The 21580-nt window shown below is 36.0% G+C and overlaps 1 protein-coding gene across 3 annotated transcripts in view; it reads right to left on the bottom strand.

The window, feature by feature from the left end:
• Nucleotides 1-21580, bottom strand: part of WDR7 (WD repeat domain 7) — a 281883-nt gene that overhangs the window by 41415 nt on the left and 218888 nt on the right. For all 3 annotated transcript variants that reach the window (XM_015590833.2, XM_006913696.3, XM_015590832.2), the window contains exon 26: nucleotides 15961-16060. In XM_015590833.2, coding sequence (XP_015446319.1) covers nucleotides 15961-16060 — 100 coding nt within the window. The remainder of the gene's footprint in view (nucleotides 1-15960; nucleotides 16061-21580) is intronic.

Here is a 21580-nt window from a genome sequence, read left to right as displayed (position 1 = left end):
TACATCAAGTGGACAAAAACCAAAAGTAAATTAGCTGAGAAACAACAAGACTCAAATTAGAGACATCTTAGTTGCTTGGGCTTCTGTGCAGATCTGTCATGGCGTCTACTGAGGTTACACCACATACTCCCCCCCAGCCCAAAGCAGTACTTTCTAAAAACTTTAATTAAAAAACTCTTATTTTATGAAAGCTCGATACTTTAGAAAGCATATATTTAGAAAACTATGTATCCCCGAAACCACCCTACCTACTAAGATCTGATAAAACGAGAAGACACAAAAACTAAACCATGAACCAGCACAAATTATGATTTCAAAATGTTAAAAAATTAAATGGCAAAACTCACTGATATAAACTGTCGAACTATTAACATTTTCTAGTGGTGAGTTACTAATAATTTGAACATACTGTCACTGGTGTTACAGTAAACATTTCTGAAACAGACCCTGGTTCAGGGAATTCATGAGGTTGGACATATACTAATCGACAGAAATTAGCTTTATTATAATTATCCAAAGATGAATTTATTGAAAATAGGTTTGTTAATGACATTTTTGTTTGTTCTGACTAATGAAAACACTCTCAGACAACTTCCATGAAAAGTAATTCACAATATTAACCTAATGTATAGCTCTTGCTTTGACTTATCTTTTCTATATAAACACTCAGGTACTTTTGGCAAGAATAATTACTCTCTTTGGGTTGCGTTATCATTAACACTGGTAATGGTACTAATAGTGGGTTAAAATATTTAAAGTGTCTTTAAAAAAAAAACATGCATTTTATTCTCTCTGTACTAACAAAATTAAAGCCTATTTCTCGAGATCTCTGAGCTCTTTCTGAAACACTACACCACAAATCAACACTTAGGGCACAAAAGAATTATTAATGCTAGCTGTGGACTGGGAACTACATGGTAAATAAAAAATTAAAATAATCCAATATTAAAATATAGGAAACTTTCAATAATCTGATATTAAAATATATGAAACTTCTAATACAAAACAAATATATGCTCAAAGAAATCCATTTTCCACTAATTACAACTTAAATGAAAAAATTCTACCACAATAACTAAGAAAAAAGGTTTTACATAATTTCTTATAACTTGTTACCCTATCAGAAGTTAAAATGTATAATGGAGGACGTTTTGACAATAGAAACATGTTAGTCAAATACAATCAGAAGCTTCAAAACACTACCATTCACTGCAGTAACAAATAGCAGTACAATCCTTGTGACACATTTCAAAATTTAGTTTTGAAAATGAATATTACAGCAACATGTCAAACCTAATGGTAAGGCAGATGTTCATTAGCTCAATGTTTTAAAATTAATTTTGTGCTAATAATGCAAAATTTCATGATAACAATGTATGCAAAGGTTGTATTGGCTTTCTTCAGGGAATAAAAACTAACAGTGTGTGTGGAATTCTGCTATAAAGGCAGCTATTAAAACTACAGGACACAGAATCCCAAAATTGCTACAACACTTTACTCCACACACAATAAATGTTCTCCAGAAACACTCTGGTGTTCTAAGGCCGAATCCGCTGGCTCTCAGAGGTGAGCAGCAATAAGATAGTATGTTTTATTATGAGTGTCATGGAGACGGTGTGAAAAATCAAGAGCCACAGGCAGTCAGTGGCAATGGGTCAATAACGCTCCCAGAGACACTGTGTAGATAATCAACAACAAGGCCTGAGGTTCTTTCTGCACTGCACACAGCTGAAGGGCAAATCAATAGAGCCAGGGAAGGACACTGCCTGGCTCCACTTCCCACAATATGGCTACTCTAGGAAAAACATCCCCCAAATGGAAATAAAGCAAACTTGCTGTGCAACTGACAATCGACTAACCTTTAATGTAATCACAAATTCACCTTTCAAATAGGCTTCCAAAAATCCAAATGGAATTCATTACAAAGTCCGGCTAACAATGAAACCAGAGCAAAGCAGAAAAACTGCTAAATAGGGCCAGGATAGAAGGACTTAAATTTAACCAAAATTTTTGTGAGTAAAAATTCTGTATCAGGAGATTTTATTTTCTTAACTTTGGAGTCTAATATTGATAATATTCAAGCAGATCATGCTCTTGCTTATCATTAGAAGAGTAAACAAGAACTAAAACCATATTAAATTTAGGAAATTATAAATTATATTAGAATTTTTTTGTTTCCAGAAATGGAGCATAACGTTTTAATGTATTCTACTGGTTATGAGGGCAACATTTTGTTGACACTTTTTGTATCCGACTCCTTGTTAAATATACGATGCTGATATTTCATATTTTTCAGTAAAAATTTATGGGTAGGGATATGTTGATTTATTATTTCTCAAGAAAAAGGTGATTCATCACATCCATCATTCTGTTAATCATTAAGTGTTATTTCTAAGTTACTATGTAAAGCCATCTTTCTTGAAACACGAAGAAAATGTGCTGCCAGAGAAAAAGAACAGTGAAAAACATTTTAAGGTTTATTTCTTATTTTTCCAAACAGATAAAATAACAACTAAAAGCATTAAAATGCTCACTATATCAAGAGTAAATACTGTGAACATTCCTCCAACATATGTTAGAGGAAGGAATACAATATGTTCCTATTGTTACAATATCAAAAGAATATTAAAAAAGAAAAAAAAAAACTACGATTGTGTAAAATGCCTTGTGAGTGAATTTAGAAACAGAGCACTGATCTCTTATAGGATTTTAATTGTATTTTAAAAGAATGTTATCTATTTGTTCAGTATATTGACAAGGAGCTTTCTTGTTTCTTTTTTTCTTTTATTCGCTGACAATTACGTATAGGCATTGAGAAAAACGGTACTATATTGGTTTAGTAAGGCACTACCATAAGAATACTCCAAAATTATAATTATTCTGGGAACACACTTTTTTAACTAGAATGAATATGAATTCAAAAACAATTCCTTTGTTGGTGCTTACCATGTTTAACCATTTAGGAGACTAAAAGTTTAGTGTGTGTATGTGAGTGCTTGTGTAATTACTGAAATCTGATATAAGTAAACTCAGACTCTAGCTGGGAGAGAAACTGGTAACAACCTATTCACTCTACATTTATGACTAGTACATTGGTACAATATAGTTAAAAGCAGGTCTCTATTTTTGAAAAGTTATATTATCTAGTCACCATGACAACACCATGAAGCACTATAGCAAGCCTTAGAAAAATACCTGCTTTTAAGAAAAGAAAGCTGGCTTCTTATAGTAGTTTGAATCTTTATAAATATTTACTTTGTTAAAACACTAATCTTATAGAAATAATCTAAAGCGTATTAGTGAAAAATAGGAACTGTTTCATCTTTAAATAAGATGACTCGGACTTAGATGTCACTGATGATGGGAAATTTGAAATGAAAAGCAATAATATCAGCAGTCTTTAAAAAGCAGTTTTCCTATGGGAGCCCTCATTGTCCCTTCACATCTTCTTATTATTGGAGAATCTGTGTTGACCTATTTAATTTTAGACCTCCCACCTCTTTGTCAAATCTGGTTGAGATCCGCTTGCCTAAATCCTGCTGCTGTTGTCCTGTGACTGAGGAGTGTGTGACATGACAGCTGGCTGATTTGCATATTTTTTCTCTTATTGGCTGAGAAAACTGCCTAGGCAGTGAAGCACTCAAAGATGGACACAGATTTCAGATGTTTCCTCATTTTGAAAATTAGGAACATTTCTAAGTGCTTAGAGAGAGAGCATCTACAAAACCCCAGACGCTATATGCTGGGATAGTGCTTATTCTCACCAAACATAAGCAGAAGTGAAAGATAATTTAAATGTACTTCTATGGACATAATGCTAGCAGATTAAAAACCCCTCAATTCTAATTGTGTTTAGAGGCTTTGGTGTTTGGTGGGATTTTTAAAGTCCCATAACCACATGATCAATCCAGGTGATTTAAAATCAATGCCAAAGCCAGACAAAGGCTGCTGTAAACAGCTCTCTATTTGCTTTATGGAAAAGGTGAAAAATTCGAGTGAAGCTCTTCCTTCAGTGAGCTGGCTAAACCATAAGAAAATAGCTCAAGCCTGTGAGGCCACTTGAATTTCCTTGGTGGAAATTGAGAAATGCAAACTAAACCCACCTCTCTCTTGTCCACAGAAAATTAAGAGAAAGGCTTTACAAATTGTGCTCATTGAAACTGATAGCTCTTTCTTGCTAATACAAAAAGAAGTATGCATGTATATATATATGCATGCTTTGGCCAACCATGATATATTTATATCAATATAAATATATTTGATAAATCAAATATGTGTATACACATACTCTTTAATTCTACAAGTACAGCATTGTTGAGTAATTTCCTTTAAGAATACTCAGAAACTGAGTGCTTTTGCAATCCACCAAATTTTAAAGTTATACATGTTTCTGGACAAGTGACTCTTTAATAAAGCTGGGTTTGATGGTATTGCTTTGCATCTCAGTCTGTGATTTCTAAGGTCTGTCTTAATGGTCCTTTCATTACTCTCATTAGCATAGACCTAATGCCACTTGAATTCTTTGGGTTGGCACTAAAATACTATTAAAATGGTTCAGAATAATAGTGTTAACACATATCAATATACAGACAACATTCAGGAGTATTTTCATCATGGCCAATCCAAAACAGTATCTTTCATATCTGTTTAGAACCTTTCCCACTGCTAAATGCATTACTTTGGTAAACCATAGATCAGGTGTTTTCCTGCAGAGGTCGAATATTCTGTGGCACATTTAAATATCTATATCTTGAAAAGCAAAACTCTCGATGCCACATTTACTCCTAGCTACCTCTCTTTTCTCTTATTTTTCCAGCCAAGCTTCTTGAAAGGATGGTCTACACCAGTGTGCCTTCCCGTCGCTCCACCTCTGCTGGGCTGTCGCCCCGACTACTGCACTGAGACTGCTTTCGCAGAGTCATCGATGACCTTCTGTGGCCAGATCTGGTGAACTAACTCATCTCAGATTGGTCCATTTCTGTCTTCACTGTCCTCACACGAGTCTAGGCTATTGTCGTCTCTAGCGTGCAGTACTTCTAGAAGAGCCTAGTAACTGGTCTCATTTTCACTTTTGCCTTCTTTCGATCCATTCCCCCACACAGCAGTTAAATCAGATCAAGTCACTTGCTAGAAGCCTTAATCGTTTCCCACTGCATTTAGGATAATATCAAAATTCCTCAATATGACTCAAGGGCCTCTGTGACCCTAGCTCCAGCCCATCTCCCCAATCTTGTTTCCTGTTTCTCTGGTGTATAATTGCTTTTAGTATATTATTAAGGATATACTGACAAACTAAATGCTTATTGTTTTCCTTAAATATGGAAATGGCTCATATCCTAGGAATTTCACTGGATTCGCAATTTGGAAAAGTAAGGCAGCTAAAAATACTCTTCCAGTTATGTCTCTGGAGGAAGCTGAGTTTCCTCAAAATCATCAAGTAGGTATATATTATTTCAATCCTGTGTAGCACTAATATAGTAGTTGGTATACAGTAAATACTTAATATTTGTTAAGTTAATAAATTATTTGAATGGATGCTGCAGCAAAAGAAAAGATACAGAAGTCTTGAATTGTGTACTGTATCTGAGTAGTTGAAAAAAACTCCCAATGAAGGACAAAGCTATAAGGGGTTAACAAGATATTGGTGACTTCTGTAAGCACATTTTCTGTTAGTGATTTTATCTGGTAGAGGCTTCCTCCTGTTGTAATTTGAAGAACAGAAAAGTCATCAGAAAGGGGACTGTGAGGAGAAAAGGAGGCTATGTGTGTACCCAACAGTAGTCGCTTATAACTCTGTCAAGGTGGGCTGGCATAATGTAACAGGAAAATTCTCAAGTGTAATATCAAAATCTAGGGATTCTGGCCTCAGCTCAGCTCAGGACAGTGAAAGAAATTTCTGCACAGAAATGAATAACTAAATACTTCATAAACCAAAATTTTATAATTTTATATAATGTTTAAAAGCAAACAGAAATATGTAGACTATGATTGCAAATATCTATAAATAGTTATACATGTAAATAAAAATGTATAAACAAAATCTTCGTGGGGAGTTATGATGGGTTTTCTCCTCTAAGCCTTTCTTTAAAGTTGCTACACTGCCTTTTCAACAGTAATACCCACTACCCAGATCCAATCCCACTCATGCTAAGGTTCCATTTCAGCCTACATGTTTCTAGACTCAAGTTATTTTTTTTCCTTATATTTAAATTATTTGATTTTATAGACCATGGAAACTTAGAACAGTAACTCACAATAATTCACACATTATTCTCATGCAATGTTATTCTATTCATAAACCCAGTTTTTCCAAACTCCGGTCTATGTTAGAATTACCTGGGAGCATCCTATAAAAGTGTAGATATCTAGGTCCCTTCCTCACAGATTCTGATCAGAAGGTTTAAGGTAGGATAAATCTATCTTGAAATTTCCTACCGATTCTGATATGTCACCTGGTTTAGAAGGAACAATGCTAGATGACAATGCCCAGTGAATTTACATAAAAGGAACTTCTAGACAGGTAGAAACAGCTATAGAGAACTGAACACATATACATCACCATATACGCGATATTAGCTTTGTGTTATAATTAATAATTATTTCCCCTTGTACGCATTTTACAGTTTTCAAAAGTCCTCTCACATTCTTCTGTAAAGCACCTCATCTTTCTGGCCTTGCTTTGGTTGTTTCGCAGAAATAAGAATGTTGGACTAAATTATTTCTTTCAGCCTAAAAAAAAATGTGTATCTGATATATAGTAGGTACTCAATGAATGTTTGTTGAATGCATGCATGCATGCATGCATGCATACATGCCTACCTCACAAAAACCATGGAGAATGTACTGGGGTGGTGTTAGGTTTGTTAGTCTTATATCTAGTAAACTCAGGCTCAGAGACAGGTAAGTAACGAAGTGAGTAATTGGATCTAAGACTAAATATTCTGACTACTTACTTGGTCTTTTTTTCAGCATTCTTGCTGAAATCTGCCAGTTAGACCGTGCGGGGAGAAGGACGTCCACCTGCTGTGTTTTGTGTTCACATCACTACCAACGAATGACGAAGTGCTGTGTGTGTGTAATGGCATGTAAGTTGTTACCTTTTTCTTTAACCTCTGTCTACAGGAGAAGCAGTAATTCCAGAAGCTTGATATACATGTCTACAAGTAATAAATCTGTGTGAGTTATAGCTGTGTCCTTGTAGATTTACAACTGTAAGTTTTAATTCATCTCTGACAATACATTTACATAAATTATAGCAACACGGTAGCAATGCCATATGCTGGGATGTTCATCCAGAGAAATTCAAGAGGCTTAAGGGAGCTGGCTTTTGCACTACTTTTACAAAGGGCCACTCTCAGCATGTATGAAGAAGAAGTATTTAATTTGGTGTGGGTGCCACTACACAGATGTTTTCTTTCAGGGCTCGGCTCAAATACCACCTTCTTTATGAACCTTTTCCTATACTTGTCTCCTATCTTCAAGGGATTCACCCTTTTCTTCTCTGTGGACTGTCACATTCTATTGTAGCAGTGAACCACTTTATCCCATTTATTTGTTTCATCTTTGTCATCCTACTAGATTGTAAATACCTTGTCCGCACAAGTAGTTAGTTATCCCTTTTTGCATTTCAGGGTGCCATGCAAATACTTCTAGGCACTATTCATTGAAGATACTATAACAGAATCTCTCTTAACTGACTTCTATTTTACTGCCTCTTGGGGTTAACCAATACTCCCTAGTCCCTTTGTAAAACATCCTGACTGACGCCCACCATACGAGGGGTGCCAGTGGTTCACAGGCCCACTCGCTACTGCTCCCACCAGTTGGGCTCTGTGGCCTGGAGTTAACTGAGGCTATGTAAATATGTACTTGAATTACAGTACTTCAGAAAGGCATGTGCATACACACACTCACGAAATTAAGTGTAAGCGAGACAACTGTGAAAAACTGGGACAAGCATAAACATCTAGGATTACACTCTGAGGTTGCTTTTTAAGTACTTTCAAATTCTCAATATATTTAAAAAAACCAGAAGCTGGTGTAGTTTAAAAAGAAAAATGTTCTAAAACTATAATTAATGGACCAATTACAGAAAGAAAAGGCCTTGTTCTCACACCAGGAGATGGAAAAAAAGTTAAATTCTATAAAGATAGTTTTAAATGAAATATTTAAGATGTAGATTATTTTACATGATTTGACACTTGAGCAGCATTTTTGATTAACTGAGCAACTTCTGGGCTGACTGTGCCAGGCCCGAGGGCTTTTAGGGTACCTGTGCCTCTGCCCTTCCCCCACTAGACCCACGCTCCATCAGGAGCCCTATTTGGGGGAGGAGCTACCGAAATTTGACAATAAGCTCCTTTGAATCACCATCAACATCTCTTTGCAACCTATCATGAATGTCCTCATTATATATGTTTTAGAGTATTTATGATTCATATTTACTGAATGATTACTATATGCCAAGCCTTTTTCTAAGTACCCTACATATCAAGAGTGGATATAAGGAATACGACGAGGTTGTGAATCCAAAACGAAGTCAATGTACTGCGACTGTTCTACCTAATATTTTCTAAATTTATGGATTAAACGAAATATATATATATTTAGATATTTATACTTTCATTTTTTATGTGTTAAGAGGAAAAAGAGAATAGCTAGGAAGGAATCCGAACGGCATTGAGAAATGTAGATAAAGAGTGAATTTTGAGAATTATAATAAATTCTAGTTTACCAACGCTTTTGCAAGGATGTTGAAGTGCTTGTAATAATCAATGCATTTGTAAATGGTAGAACTCTGCCTCGTGTATTTCCAAGTATACATATTACCGAGAATTTAATTTTCTTTCTTGGTGCAAAACTCTTGAATACTACCATTCAAAGTATAACACAGATATAAGAAATACTGGACGAGTGATGGGGTAAGTAAACAATAGAAAAACACTACGCTACACAGTCAAATATATTCTTTAAAAATTTTTAACCTTTCAGAATAAATGATGGTCTAATTTCAAGCACTGCTCCAGATATCTGTTTCTCTTCCTAGAGGTTCTTCTCTAAATAGCATTTTACTGTTAAAACGGAACTCTCGTTAGGTAATTCTTTAAGACAGCATCAGGAAGGCACTGTCTTCTCCAACCATTCATCTTATTATCACGCCATATTTCTGGTTGTTGCTCCAGAATGTCACAGGAAGCACCTGCCATAAAACCAGCTGCTGAAAAGATCAGGAAGAAAATACCTAAAATGTCATTGTCTGACTAAGTACTGTAGTCAATTCTCTCTGCAATTTTTGCAATCACCACATAAGTGCCCTTGATGTATAAGCGTTATAGAATTCTGCTCAGTGAAAACTGTGCCTGAAGCTTCAAAACTCTGCCTTAAAGAAACATCAATCTTACTGTCCAGCAGATCCCTAAGGTCCATTGCTCCTCCAAACTAGAAGTAAAATCTTTGTTATTTTTAGAAAGAAATTGTATTCCAAACTCTTATTAACATAGGTGTATTTGCTGACATTTCCGTTGAGTCTTGAATTAGAATAGCTCTTCGGATATGAAGTAGCCTTCGAGTGCTCGCCAGAATTAAACGTATTATACAAAATTACACTGGTTTACGTTCATTAGAATGCTTTAAATCCCATGCTGAAAACATTTTTGTATCTTGCCAAGCCCCCCTTTTCCTAAAATTATTATTTATGGAAAATGCCAGCATTCAGTTACTTCTTTAACGCTTTGCTAACACTATGTAACTTTATTTACAAAATCTATGTGACTGGCTTAGCATTTGCTAAGTCACAGATAGAAGGTGTCTCTATTGGAATAACTTTTTCATATAAGATTTGTGCAATTCCTTGTGTAATGCTAATTTGGAAATTGTTGTAACATGAACCATGCACATACTGGGAAAACATCTCTTAGTTTTTGATAAGCATGCTACCCCTGTGCTTTCTGACTCCTCTGGGCTTTGTAGATGTGCCTTCTGTCCCTTCCCCTTCTGTGCCTAACTCATAATTGTTAATGGCTCAATTCAGATGTCCTCTCCTTTAGAGAAACTTTCCTGACCATTCTCCCTAGAATCCTAAACAAATCTGGGCTAGTGCTCCTCCTGCATTCCCCCCCAGCACTCTACCCTGCCCTCCTGCAAAGGGTAACAACTCTATTTCAACTATGGCTTTATGTCTGTCTTCCATACCAAATTATAAATTCCTTGAAGGTAGGAAAAATTCATATGTATTTTTTGATCTCTTGCATATAATACAGTATCTGACACACAAAAAAGATCAATCATAATTTTTTAATTAAAAAAATTTTTTTTTATAAATAAAATGAGTGACAACTCATGAATAAATGAGTGAACACTGTCTTCTAAGATGAAAAATACAGGAGGCAAAATAGACCAACTGTGGGGTTTCATTTTTTTATGAGAATAATTGTGGTTCAAGAGTCATTCTGTGTAAAGAGACTAATGCCCATAAACTGTGGGCAAATAATTTCAGAGCATTCTTGAGATCCAATGTACAAATTTTTTGACCTCGCACTGTACATCCAGGATCTATTCTTAAAAAATTAGAGAAGCATTAAGGTTATACAATTAAGGCTATTCAATGTACCACTATTTATAATGGTGTGAAATTTGGGGGAGGGGCTTAAATGTTAATGGATAGAGGATTGATTATGCATTCTCCTGTATTATGCATTCTCCTGTATTGGAGTATTAAGGAGTCAGTCAAACAAATTAAAATACCCCTTCAAATTTAACATATCCGATACCTAAGTCTTGACCTTCATCTCTACTCCTAGACTGCTTTTCTCCCAGTCATTTATAGCAATAACAACCCAGTTGTTCAGGACTCAAAGATATGAGTCATCCTGCACCCTACACTTGAACCACCATCAAGACCCGTTGGCTCTACCAAAAAATATCCTTCATCTGTCTACTTTTCTCCATCTCTACTGCAACAGTGAAGGTTCCCCACAAGCGAGTAAGTCTCATTCTCAAAATCTGCAGTTGAGAACAAATGGGAATGAGGGAAGAGAAACTTGATAGGAAAACAATGAGGGAATCTTCCTCGTATTCCATGTTCGCTTTAAGGTAGTTATGGTTCTTCTGATTTTCTCATTAGTTTAGTTAGATACTTGGCAGCTGCCTGAAAATAACAATATGACTAAACCAGTCAGTAAAGTCTCACTGGCTGAAAATCAAAGGTAAGTCAGGCTGGACAACGATGGGATAAATCCAGGTTTAAAGACTGGTAAAGATGGATTTGGACAGAGTTCAGTGTTGCTTTCACTTCAACACCACAAAATCAGCAAAGCAGCAGGATACATTTGGGACAAAAGAGGACATTTAGGAGATAAGGGGAAAGTAAGTACCCTGTGGCCTCCTTCCTTCCTCACAAAGGTGCATCTGAAGTTCAACACTTCCACCACACTGGGGGCGAGGCGCCCGCGAGGCCAGAGAAGCTTAGACTTCAGGTCCGCCACTTGGCATGGCATCGGGCCGTGGAGGGGCGCACGTCAGCCTTCCAGCACTGACCTTCTGCTCTTTAAGGGGTCAGAACAGGGCCTCGGCGGCCACAGTTCTACACACATAATCAATCTTCGCTTCTATTTTGTCCTTCATTATCTGGCCTAGGGCAGGCCTGGTCATGGTCCACTACAGAAATATGGGTATATCTTTCATGACCTATAGGAAAGAGGCTCTCTATGCCATTTCTGAACAGATATCCTATCATCCCTCATAGAGAAACATTTTGATGAGGTGTTTCTGACATATCAAAATATAACTATACCCAAATTACAAATATATTTTTAATATAATTAAGGTATACTTTGTTTTCATTTTACCATGTCATTTTATATTTCTTATTATATTTTTTACTCCCAAGACTCATGGTGTTTTATTTGATCAATATGCATTTTACTGTGTATTTGCTATGCCCCAGGAGCTAAAATGAGTTATTTAAGAAACTTAAAATTTTCAATAACAAAGTTCTTTTAATAATTTTAAGATTTAGGTAAGACATCGGCCACACTTTCTTTCTCTCATACATCACTGACTTTTTTGTAGTACTATGTCAAAAGGAAGAAAATAAGTGCCTGGACTTACCAAAGTGAATCAGATACCTCCAGACGACACAGTACAAACTTCATGAGGACAATCAGCTAGCATGAGCCTAAGAGAATCTTGCACAGAGCTAGCAGTTATTTATTACAATAAATGCGTTCAAAAAGGATTGGAAAATCCGTGAGATACAATATCGAGTCTGCCAAACCAAAGGCAAATATTGCTAGAGGGAGGATTTTCATTGCTGGTTTAACCAAACATATCTGTAGTTCTGAGGATTCATAGAATTTAATTAGTCTGCTTATCAGGAACACTGTCCACTCACAAAATTTAAGCACTTCATAAGGAGGTACTTTTTTTAAATTAATTAAGCAAAATTCAAGTCAGGTATCTTCCTAAATTGCTAGCAGTTGCCAAGTAAAAACACAGTCAGCAACACAGCAAAATTTTAACTATTGAACTGCACCAAATCTTGTGCTTTCCATAATCAGCAGAGATTCAGTTTACCAGAGCAGGTGGGAGCTGCTTCAGACAGGGAATCTGCACATGGCCTAAGGCAGTGCCGCTGAGGAGGGTGAATTCAGCTGGAGAGTCTGTAAACACCCCGACGTCTCAGGTTTTATCTTTAAAATGCTCTAAAATCAATGCAGTTTAATTGCAATGTATTGTATTTCCGAGTTCATTTTAATATAGTTATAACTAACATTTACGGAATATTAAGTACTTGGCAAGCCCTGTGCTAAGAATTTTACATAAATTATCTTAGTTACATCTCACAGTAACAGGCACAATTTCTAACCATTTTACGTGAGGAAACGTCAGCTCAGAGAAGTTAAGAAGCTTCTTCCCTAAGGTCATAAAATTATTAAGTGGCGGAGATGGAATTCAAGCCACACAAGATTCTAATTATTCTTCTCCAATATACTGCTGCACTGTACTGTTGTAAATCACTTTTCAGTTAAATTAGTTAACTCTTCCTCCTTAGTTATCTAAGTCAGGGATCAGCAAACGTTTTCTGTAAAGGGCCATTTAGTAAATATTTTAGCCATTAGGGACCATATGTGGTCTTTGCCGGCCACGACCACTCAGTTCCGCCGCTGTGGTGTGAGAGCAGACAATCCTTAAAGGAACGAGGACGGCTGTATTCCAGTACAACTTTATTTACCACGACAGGCAGCAGGCAGGTTTGGGCCATGGTTTGTGACCTTTGACATAAGTAAAATTCATATTCCAGACAGATATGCATATTTATCCTGTGGCTTTGCATAATTTTGTTTTGGAAGAACAGGTTGAAATAAAACTGATTTAACAAAAGGAGAAGCCAATGCCAAAAGATGAGGGAAAGGGATGCAATTTTTCTCTTCTATCCCTGACCAACCTCTCTAACAGGGAACTGGCATCACCCTCCCTCCAGTCATGGGTTTTCTGCTTCCACCGGGCCCATTTACAGATACCCTCTCAGCCTCTGGCGCCCTGGCTAGGCCACCCCGACTTTCCCATCAGTGTGACTCTTCCACTTTAGGTGGTTATGTCTTCCCTTTCCACTCGGCTGGAGCCCTACCCATAGAATACACTGCATTTACCTTCCGCATTCTGTCTGTCACATCTCTGTTTTTGCTCACGCCAGGAAAAATGTCCCACTCTCTCTGCTAACCGAGTCCAAAGGCTAATCCAGGAAATGCTTCACAGTGTTCCAAGTTCGAAACCCCTAGTCCCTTGATTCACATCTAAAACATCATTTCTGAATATGTCAACTCTACTTGTCCATATTTTTTCAACTATTGCCTCACTAATTTCAAGTACTACGGCAGTAGTACCAGAAAAGAATTAAGAGAATCATTGTCACATAAGAGCTCACTGGATATAACTGGATATAACTGGTAACTGGCAAAAGTAGCTAAGATTGATTTTAGACATTTAGCTTTGTTTTCATGTTCTGCATAATGAGAGAAAAGGGTAATACCATCAGCTTCGTACAGAACTGGAAAGTAAAGCTTACTCCATCACATAGCCCTCATGATAACTTTGGGCATCAAAATCAAGAGCTGAGGTAGGAAAAAAAATCACGGGGACATTAAAATGTCTAAATGTACTGAAATGATACACAGAAAATACAACGGAATATAAAGGACATTACGAATTCTTGTTAAGAAGGTCTTTGATGAATAAGTGTATTTAAGTAATTTAATGAAAACGAAGATATTCAAATTCTTTTTTTTTTTTTTTTGCACATGACCAGGATCTTCACTGAGACCACTTAGGAGGAAAAGCATAGTAAAGAAATGTGTAGTTCACCACACTTGGGTCTTTCTCATTAATTCTTAGCTGCTGTTCTCTCCCTTCTCTTTGGGTTGCTTCCCTACGCTCACAGGGCCTCACTCTTCTCTCTGCTGGAGGCAACCACGTCTTGACCGATCACAAAAAGTCCTCTCTACATTGTCCACACTTCGATTTTAAAGAAACCTGAAATGATTCCCTTGCTCTATATGTTTTATTTGTCTTTACCTTGTAGATGTTGGTGGTTTATTTCTCTCAAATCTGCAAGTACTAATATACTCACTCCAGTTAAAACAAACAAACAAACTTGTCTTACCAAAAGAAATTCCGAAAACGCTACTTGAAGAATCTGTCTCTCTTAGAAGAGAACATTATCAACAATATGTAACTTAATTTTAAGCAAGTTTTCAGAGTGGTTTCATTGCTCAAAGTGAGAGCTCAGAGTAAAGAAATATTGTCACTAATGATGAGTTAATGTCTTAAAAAAGAACACGGAACAGAATCAAAGAGTTATATAAGTATGGCCAATGGTGCATAGTCTAGGTACTTCCAGGAAATACACAGGGCACTTTCACACATTTGAGATGCTGAGAAGGCCTGCATAAAGAAACATTCGAACAGTAGTCTCTAAACCTGTCTGACTTCTGAAACATCCAACGCCAGCTGTTACCATCTCTTAGAACTAGTTCACGGAAAGCAGTCAGGGAAGCTTGTGGAGAATTAACTAATAGTTTATTAAATTTAAGAGACAGTTTAAAATTTTAGCCCCATCCTTCTGACCTTCCTCATATTCCTTTTGGATAATATGGTATATCAGCACTGATAAATGCTACAATGAAACATAAGTTATGACCTGAAACTACTTATCAACAAGCACTATAAATGAATCCTGATTGCCACAGAGCCTAGCCCTGTTTTTGGATTAACCAAGAGTGTGACTCTGGGATAAAGAGATTTAAAGTCTCTTTGATTCACTTGTACCTAAAGTGGGGCTATACTTGCCCTTTGGACCCAACTGGTACATTTTGAGAATCAAGTGATCAAGATCAAGATCAAAATCAAGAATTTTTCATAAAAAATAATGTGTTATGAAAGCATTATAATTTATAAAAATACATAAATATATTATTTCAAATAAAGCATCAGCTTCCTTTTTATAGAGCCACACTACATGCTAGTGTGATTTCTTGAAATTTGACCAGAATACTCTTATAAATTGCTAAATATCTCATTTTATCTAGTCAGAAATTTTTCATTTAGCCATCAACCATAATAAGGTATCATTAAACTTTTTTTTCAGGAAACACATGGCAAAAACAAGTAATAAAATCAGAAAACTTTGTTTAAAAGAAGGAAAGATTTATTGCAAAGTAGACTGTGAGCAATACCACCTTACTCTGGGCTCTGTTATGAACCCATCTGTGGCAGCCCTTCATCTCCACTGAATAAAGACAGTAGGGCTCTATATTCTTTGAGTCCTTCATTAAACTATTGATCCCTTTAGCATTATCCATAATGTTCCAGCAGCTCAGCACGTCAACTGGTGAAGTGCTAGTCTCTCACTCCTTTCAATAACTTCCACACTTTATGGAGAGGAAGTCATAATGATTTATTTACCTGACATTTTCCAGTCCGGATGTCGTACAAGGCCACTGAACCATGGCGAGCTCCAACTGCTATTCTGTGATTCCGCTCATAATAGCTGACCATGTAGAACCTGAATTGAACATTTTTACAACAACAAACAACAACAAAAAAAACAGGTGAGATGACCTGCACATGGAGGTGGATAGCAACATATTCCAAAGATTAAAAGCCAGTTATGATATACATTTTAAAATAACTACATCATAATTAATATATTGAGATTTCTCAAAAATGCTTCATTTTGGTGATCCTTAAAATCAATTAAAAAACTGATGTGGAATGCCACTTAAGCCTGTTAGTAATTATTTTCAATACAAAATAACTTCATAATAACAAAGACTCTTGAATTTTGAAACAAGAAATAAGGGTCAAATATAAAATAGTTTAAATATGAAAACTCAGTTTTGCTACAGCGCCTATTATGCAAATATTTCTATTTGAACAGAAATGGAAATGATGAAAAGGCTTGCATATTCAATCTAATTACCTAGATTTTTCCACTCTTATCAGTTTATCTAGATGACAGCTATGACTACAGGTAGTATAAATAAACACATATGGTGCTTATTTGGCATTGTATAAAAATAGGATTTAGGGAGGATTTATTTTTATTTATTTTTCTTTTTTTCTAGATTAATTTCACGATTAGATTAAGTATTTGCATTCCTGATCTATGTTTCGTCATAATGATTTCATGGCCATATGGCTAGAGCGTGGGAAGGTAAGAATAAAAATTATTAGAAGTATAAATAAAGTATAATTTATATTCCCAAAGAGTTCTGAATATAACTTCCATTATCTAGTCCTACTGTCTCAGTGTGAGTTGCTCGGATGAACAAGAGGGCCATCCTAAATATTTATGAGGATCTTGCATCAATTCTACTACATGTTCCTTGCCTTTTTTTTTTTCTTTAGTTTCATACTACCAGAAAAGTTCAGTAACTTTTCTGTTACCATTTTTTTAAAACCCTGGAGGGGCAGGTAAAACAGATGACAGAAAAGAAATATCATTCTCTAATGCTTTCTTGAGATTGATACAGAGTAAAAAGCTATTAGGGCATGGGACTGCATTTCTGAAATTCTGGTAAGAGAGGGAGAGAAAGAGGGAGAGAGGAAGAAAAGGAGAAGGGGGAAGGAGGGAGAGAAACACGCAGGATATTTGAATGTGAGCGTTTTGAAACCAGGGACATTTTAATAAAGCCATTTTGGTATTAGCAGACATTATGACATTCATACGTATGTCATAAATCTGGAAAACTATTAAGTGTTTAAACTTTTTGTTATTTATTACTAAGTAATGGGTTCAATAATACCTTTTCCTATCCTAAGACTAACCCTACCTCTTTAGTGAAAGATTAATGCTTCATTTTTAGTCACACGGAAGACACTACTTTAGAACATTCTAAAGTAGTATCTTGTTTTGCTGGGTTTTGCTGGGCTCAGGGATGGGATGTCCTCTTTGTATACTGGTTTGAGGCAAGGAAGGATACTGAAGGCTGCTGACACATATGAAGCCTCCTCACTATTAAGTGGTTAGTAAAAAGTTAGTTTCTAAAAGCTTTTCCTGTTAAAGCATCATATATTTTACCTCAGTAGAGAAGGTAAGAATCAGCATTCGAAATCTAGTATTCTTACACTCAAGAATAAAAATGATTAAAAAGAGTTTCTAAATGTTTACTATTTTGTGATTCAATAATTACAGTGGTCTAAGTATTGGGAAACACTGTATATCTATATCTCTGCCTATATCTATACACGTAATTTCTATCCTATTATAGTAACATGGAATATAACATCTAACAAATATTTTAACAAATATTTATTCTGTGCAGGTTAACAGCCACGGGAAAATAAAATTTCCAGAGCTATTTTTAAAAAATCTATTATTAAGCTTTGCACAGATATAATAGCTATATTGCCAAATCCTTCCACAGAACATGAATACAATTTCCCTTCAAAACAATCCTCTTCAAAACAACTATTGGCAAAATACATCCGTGTTGATAATTTTACTTAGTTAAATTAGAATCTAAAAAGTTTTTGTTATATTGACCATCTTCTATGCTCTGGATATCAACCTCACCTTCTTGTATCATCTACAAACACTATTATTTATGGGAGAAAGATCAAATCTATTCTTGGTATCAAATCTTTAGCTGGCTTGAAAGGACCATATATGACAGGTCTGCATTTTTCATGCTTTGCAATTTACCACTAGACCAAGACTTCTAAATAGCATCTTAAAGAATTCTGGACAGTGAAGATCTTATGGCTTATTTTTATCTTGGATTTCTTGTTAAATTTTTTATTCCTTTAACAGTGTCTCTTTTAGCAGAATAAATCCATGATATGTATACAATCGCTTCATAAGTGCCCATTATGGAGACTGGCTGCAGTGACCCCATCTCTACTGAGGGTTTCCAGAGCCCACCAAACCCCACTGGGGAACTGTCAAATTAATGATCGTGAGATACACATTACGTGGACCACTCCCCAAAGTATCGATGGATTGAAGAGGAGGATCCATTACAGTTTTTAAGACTATTTCCGTCTTGACCTGATCCTGCATGAATGTCTTGAGTTCCCCCCAAATTTAGGGGGTTCAGAGTAAGGATTCATGTATGCTGAGCCTTCTGGCAATGGTATCTCCGTATCCAGTTCATTGCATCGAGGACACGTCACTTGGGCAGCATTTCCTGGGCAACAACCTGGCAAGAACCCTTTTGTTATAGTCCAGTTAGAATAATGATTCTCTTCTACTCAGCCTACCACAAGGAAACTCTGTTAAGTCTGAGAGAATATTACCATGCATGTTGTGTGAAAGAAGTATAAAGGAGAATATAGTAACGTTGCAAAATGTATTTCTTGTGGTCCTCTTCCTGAAAGTTCAAAGTCCCTGATCTCCATGCTTTCATTGCTGCCCATGTGCAGCCAGTGATCCTTTTCAATTGTAAATCAAATTGCTTCTCTCTTAGGCTCACAAGCATCCTTCAAGACCTACATGATATGTCCCTCACACCCCTCAGACTTTGCCTCCTCTCTCCTTTGCTCACTCTGCTCTAGTCACATGATGTCCCTGTACTTTTTTGAATATGCCAAGAGTGTTCCCGCTTTGAAGCTTTAACACTTGTTACTCCCTCTCCTTGAAAATGTCATGGGCCCGGTAACTCCATGGCTCAAGACCTCTTCGTTTAGGTCTCTGTTCTCAGGTTATCTTGATAAAAGGGGCCCTAGTGGGCCATCCTATTTAATGCAGCAGCCCTTCCTCCATTACTTTTTAGTCCAATATCCTATTTTTCCTTATTATATTATCCTTGAGATAGTAAACAGTAATTTATTTTGTTTATTGCTTGTTTCCCTCCGTTGACTTTTTTGTTGTTGTTGAACGTGTGAATATATAAATATGGTCCAAGCAAACAGGATACAGTAGTAAAATTTAATTGAAAATACTATGCTTACCCTTCGGTGACTTTTGTATAAACTATACTAAATATCGAATTTTAAGACTGATGAATATTTTATAGGGTCTAAAATAATAATTGAGATGAACAACAAAGCAAACAAAAACTGTCCAAAAATTGTTAGGCAGAAATCAAGAAACAGAATTGCCCCATGACCCTTCTAAAAATGTATTTCCAATTCAGACAAACAAATGCAGATTTACAAGAAGTTATATCTATAAAGGCCCCTGGAGCCTAGGTACATTAGCATGAGACTGAGAGCTGCATAATGGAAACTATTTAATTACATCTTAGGGAACTAGAAAATATCACTTGGGTTGGAACTCAAAAAGGCAAATATACTATATAATAAAGTATGTATTTTTGGTATAAATGTGGCTCTGGGAATAAAAATTATTGTAAGAATTTGCCAGATATTTATATTGCCACATGTAAATTTTAATGAACATGGTATTATCACATAAAACATAATTTAAAAAAATAATCACTTTATCAATCATTATTAAATACTAGAATAAGTTATTTCACTCCCGAAGCCATATTTGTGACTTTGACTCTTCAGGAGTAACCCACAATGGGGTGTCACCCACCCCACAATGGGACAGTTTATGATGTGAAACAAAAATGTGAACTGAGCCCACTCTGGCACAGGATCCTGGAACAAAGCACTTTGCCTGAGAGTTTGCCAAGCACCGATACCTGGGTCTCTTGGGTTCTCTGTCTATAGCCTCCCTTGATGACCTTTTTTTTTTTTTATCTTTATTAAAAATGGCCCTCAAATGAGAGCAAATTTGTGTGAAATTTAAAAGTCATTTTGGAAAAATATAGTTAAAGGAAACATGCAACTCAGCAGACATATGATTTGGGAGAAAGAAACCTGTAAAATCACTTTCTTAACTACGAATTTAGGAATCTACAGCGGTGTGAGGATATGGAGTTACTACTGTATATCATATTCTTGAGCATTAAAATGCAACAAGAAACATTCATCAGCTAACACAAAATTAATCTCCAGCTTAACATGAAACCGTCTAAAATCTAAGGATGTATCGAATAGAATGTATGAAATATAACTATTTATAATTCCTTTTACTATTTACAATTCACTAACTGCTTGCAGCTAATATTTACTGAGTACTGACGTGTTATTAGAAATTGTCTTAAGTACTTGTATACGTATTTTCATAAGTAGCTGAGTATTAGAATTCTTACTGAGTTGCTTACTGATGTTGATTTAAAATGGTTCACAAACTTGATTTTTTTTTTTCGTTAAAAAGGTATTAAGGCAATATGTACTTGTAAAAAACTCGACCACCACCAATATACATATAGTAAAAAGTAAGTTTTACCTGTCATACCCGCCTCCCTCACCAAGGGTTAACTACTGTTTCTAGAGTATTTTCTAATTTTTATCTCAATATGGTATGATATTACCCAGATCATTCTGCAACTTACTTTTCTTCCCTCAGCACTTCGTGGAGCATCCTCTCAAGTCAGTATACGTGATCCCCCGCCACTCTTTCTCATACTTGCGTATGTACGTTCCATTGTTTAACTATTCCCTTCCTGACAGATATCTATTTAAGTTATATTGTACACGGATCTTTACATACCTAGGTGAGTATTTTTATAGGACAAATTCCCCAAAGCAAGATTCTGGATTGAAGCATACACATGTTTTAAATTTTGAGAGGCAATGACAAATTACCTTCAATTCCCACAAAAAGTAAAAGAGTGCTCCCATTTGGTGTCATCAAATTTTCTACTTTTTCTTTTTTTGCCAATACTGTATCATATTTGTTTTAATTTGCATGAAATAACTTTTTAGATTGATTCCTTTGGTTACACTCTACAGGATATACATGCAGGTTTACCAATGTAAACGAAATTTATTTAAAATCCAATCAACACACCACATCCTTTTATTCATGGTGCATAATGGATGATGTGTGAGTCTCCTCAGTATACACGATGTGCTCCCAACAACCCGTGGAAAACATCGGAACCCTAAACACAGGCAAACCTATTCTGCCGGAAAGAATGGCAGGTCTTCTGCAGTGCAGCGGTGTACAGGTCGCTCTGATCACAAGAAGGGACCAGTGACAACACCTACCCCAACCCCCCTGTTG

The sequence above is a fragment of the Pteropus alecto genome, unplaced genomic scaffold (genome assembly GCF_000325575.1).
Source record: "Pteropus alecto unplaced genomic scaffold, ASM32557v1 scaffold14, whole genome shotgun sequence".
In the NCBI taxonomy this organism is placed as follows: domain Eukaryota; kingdom Metazoa; phylum Chordata; class Mammalia; order Chiroptera; family Pteropodidae; genus Pteropus; species Pteropus alecto.
Note: the sequence above shows the minus strand (reverse complement) of the source record. Positions and strands in the feature narration are given on the sequence as shown.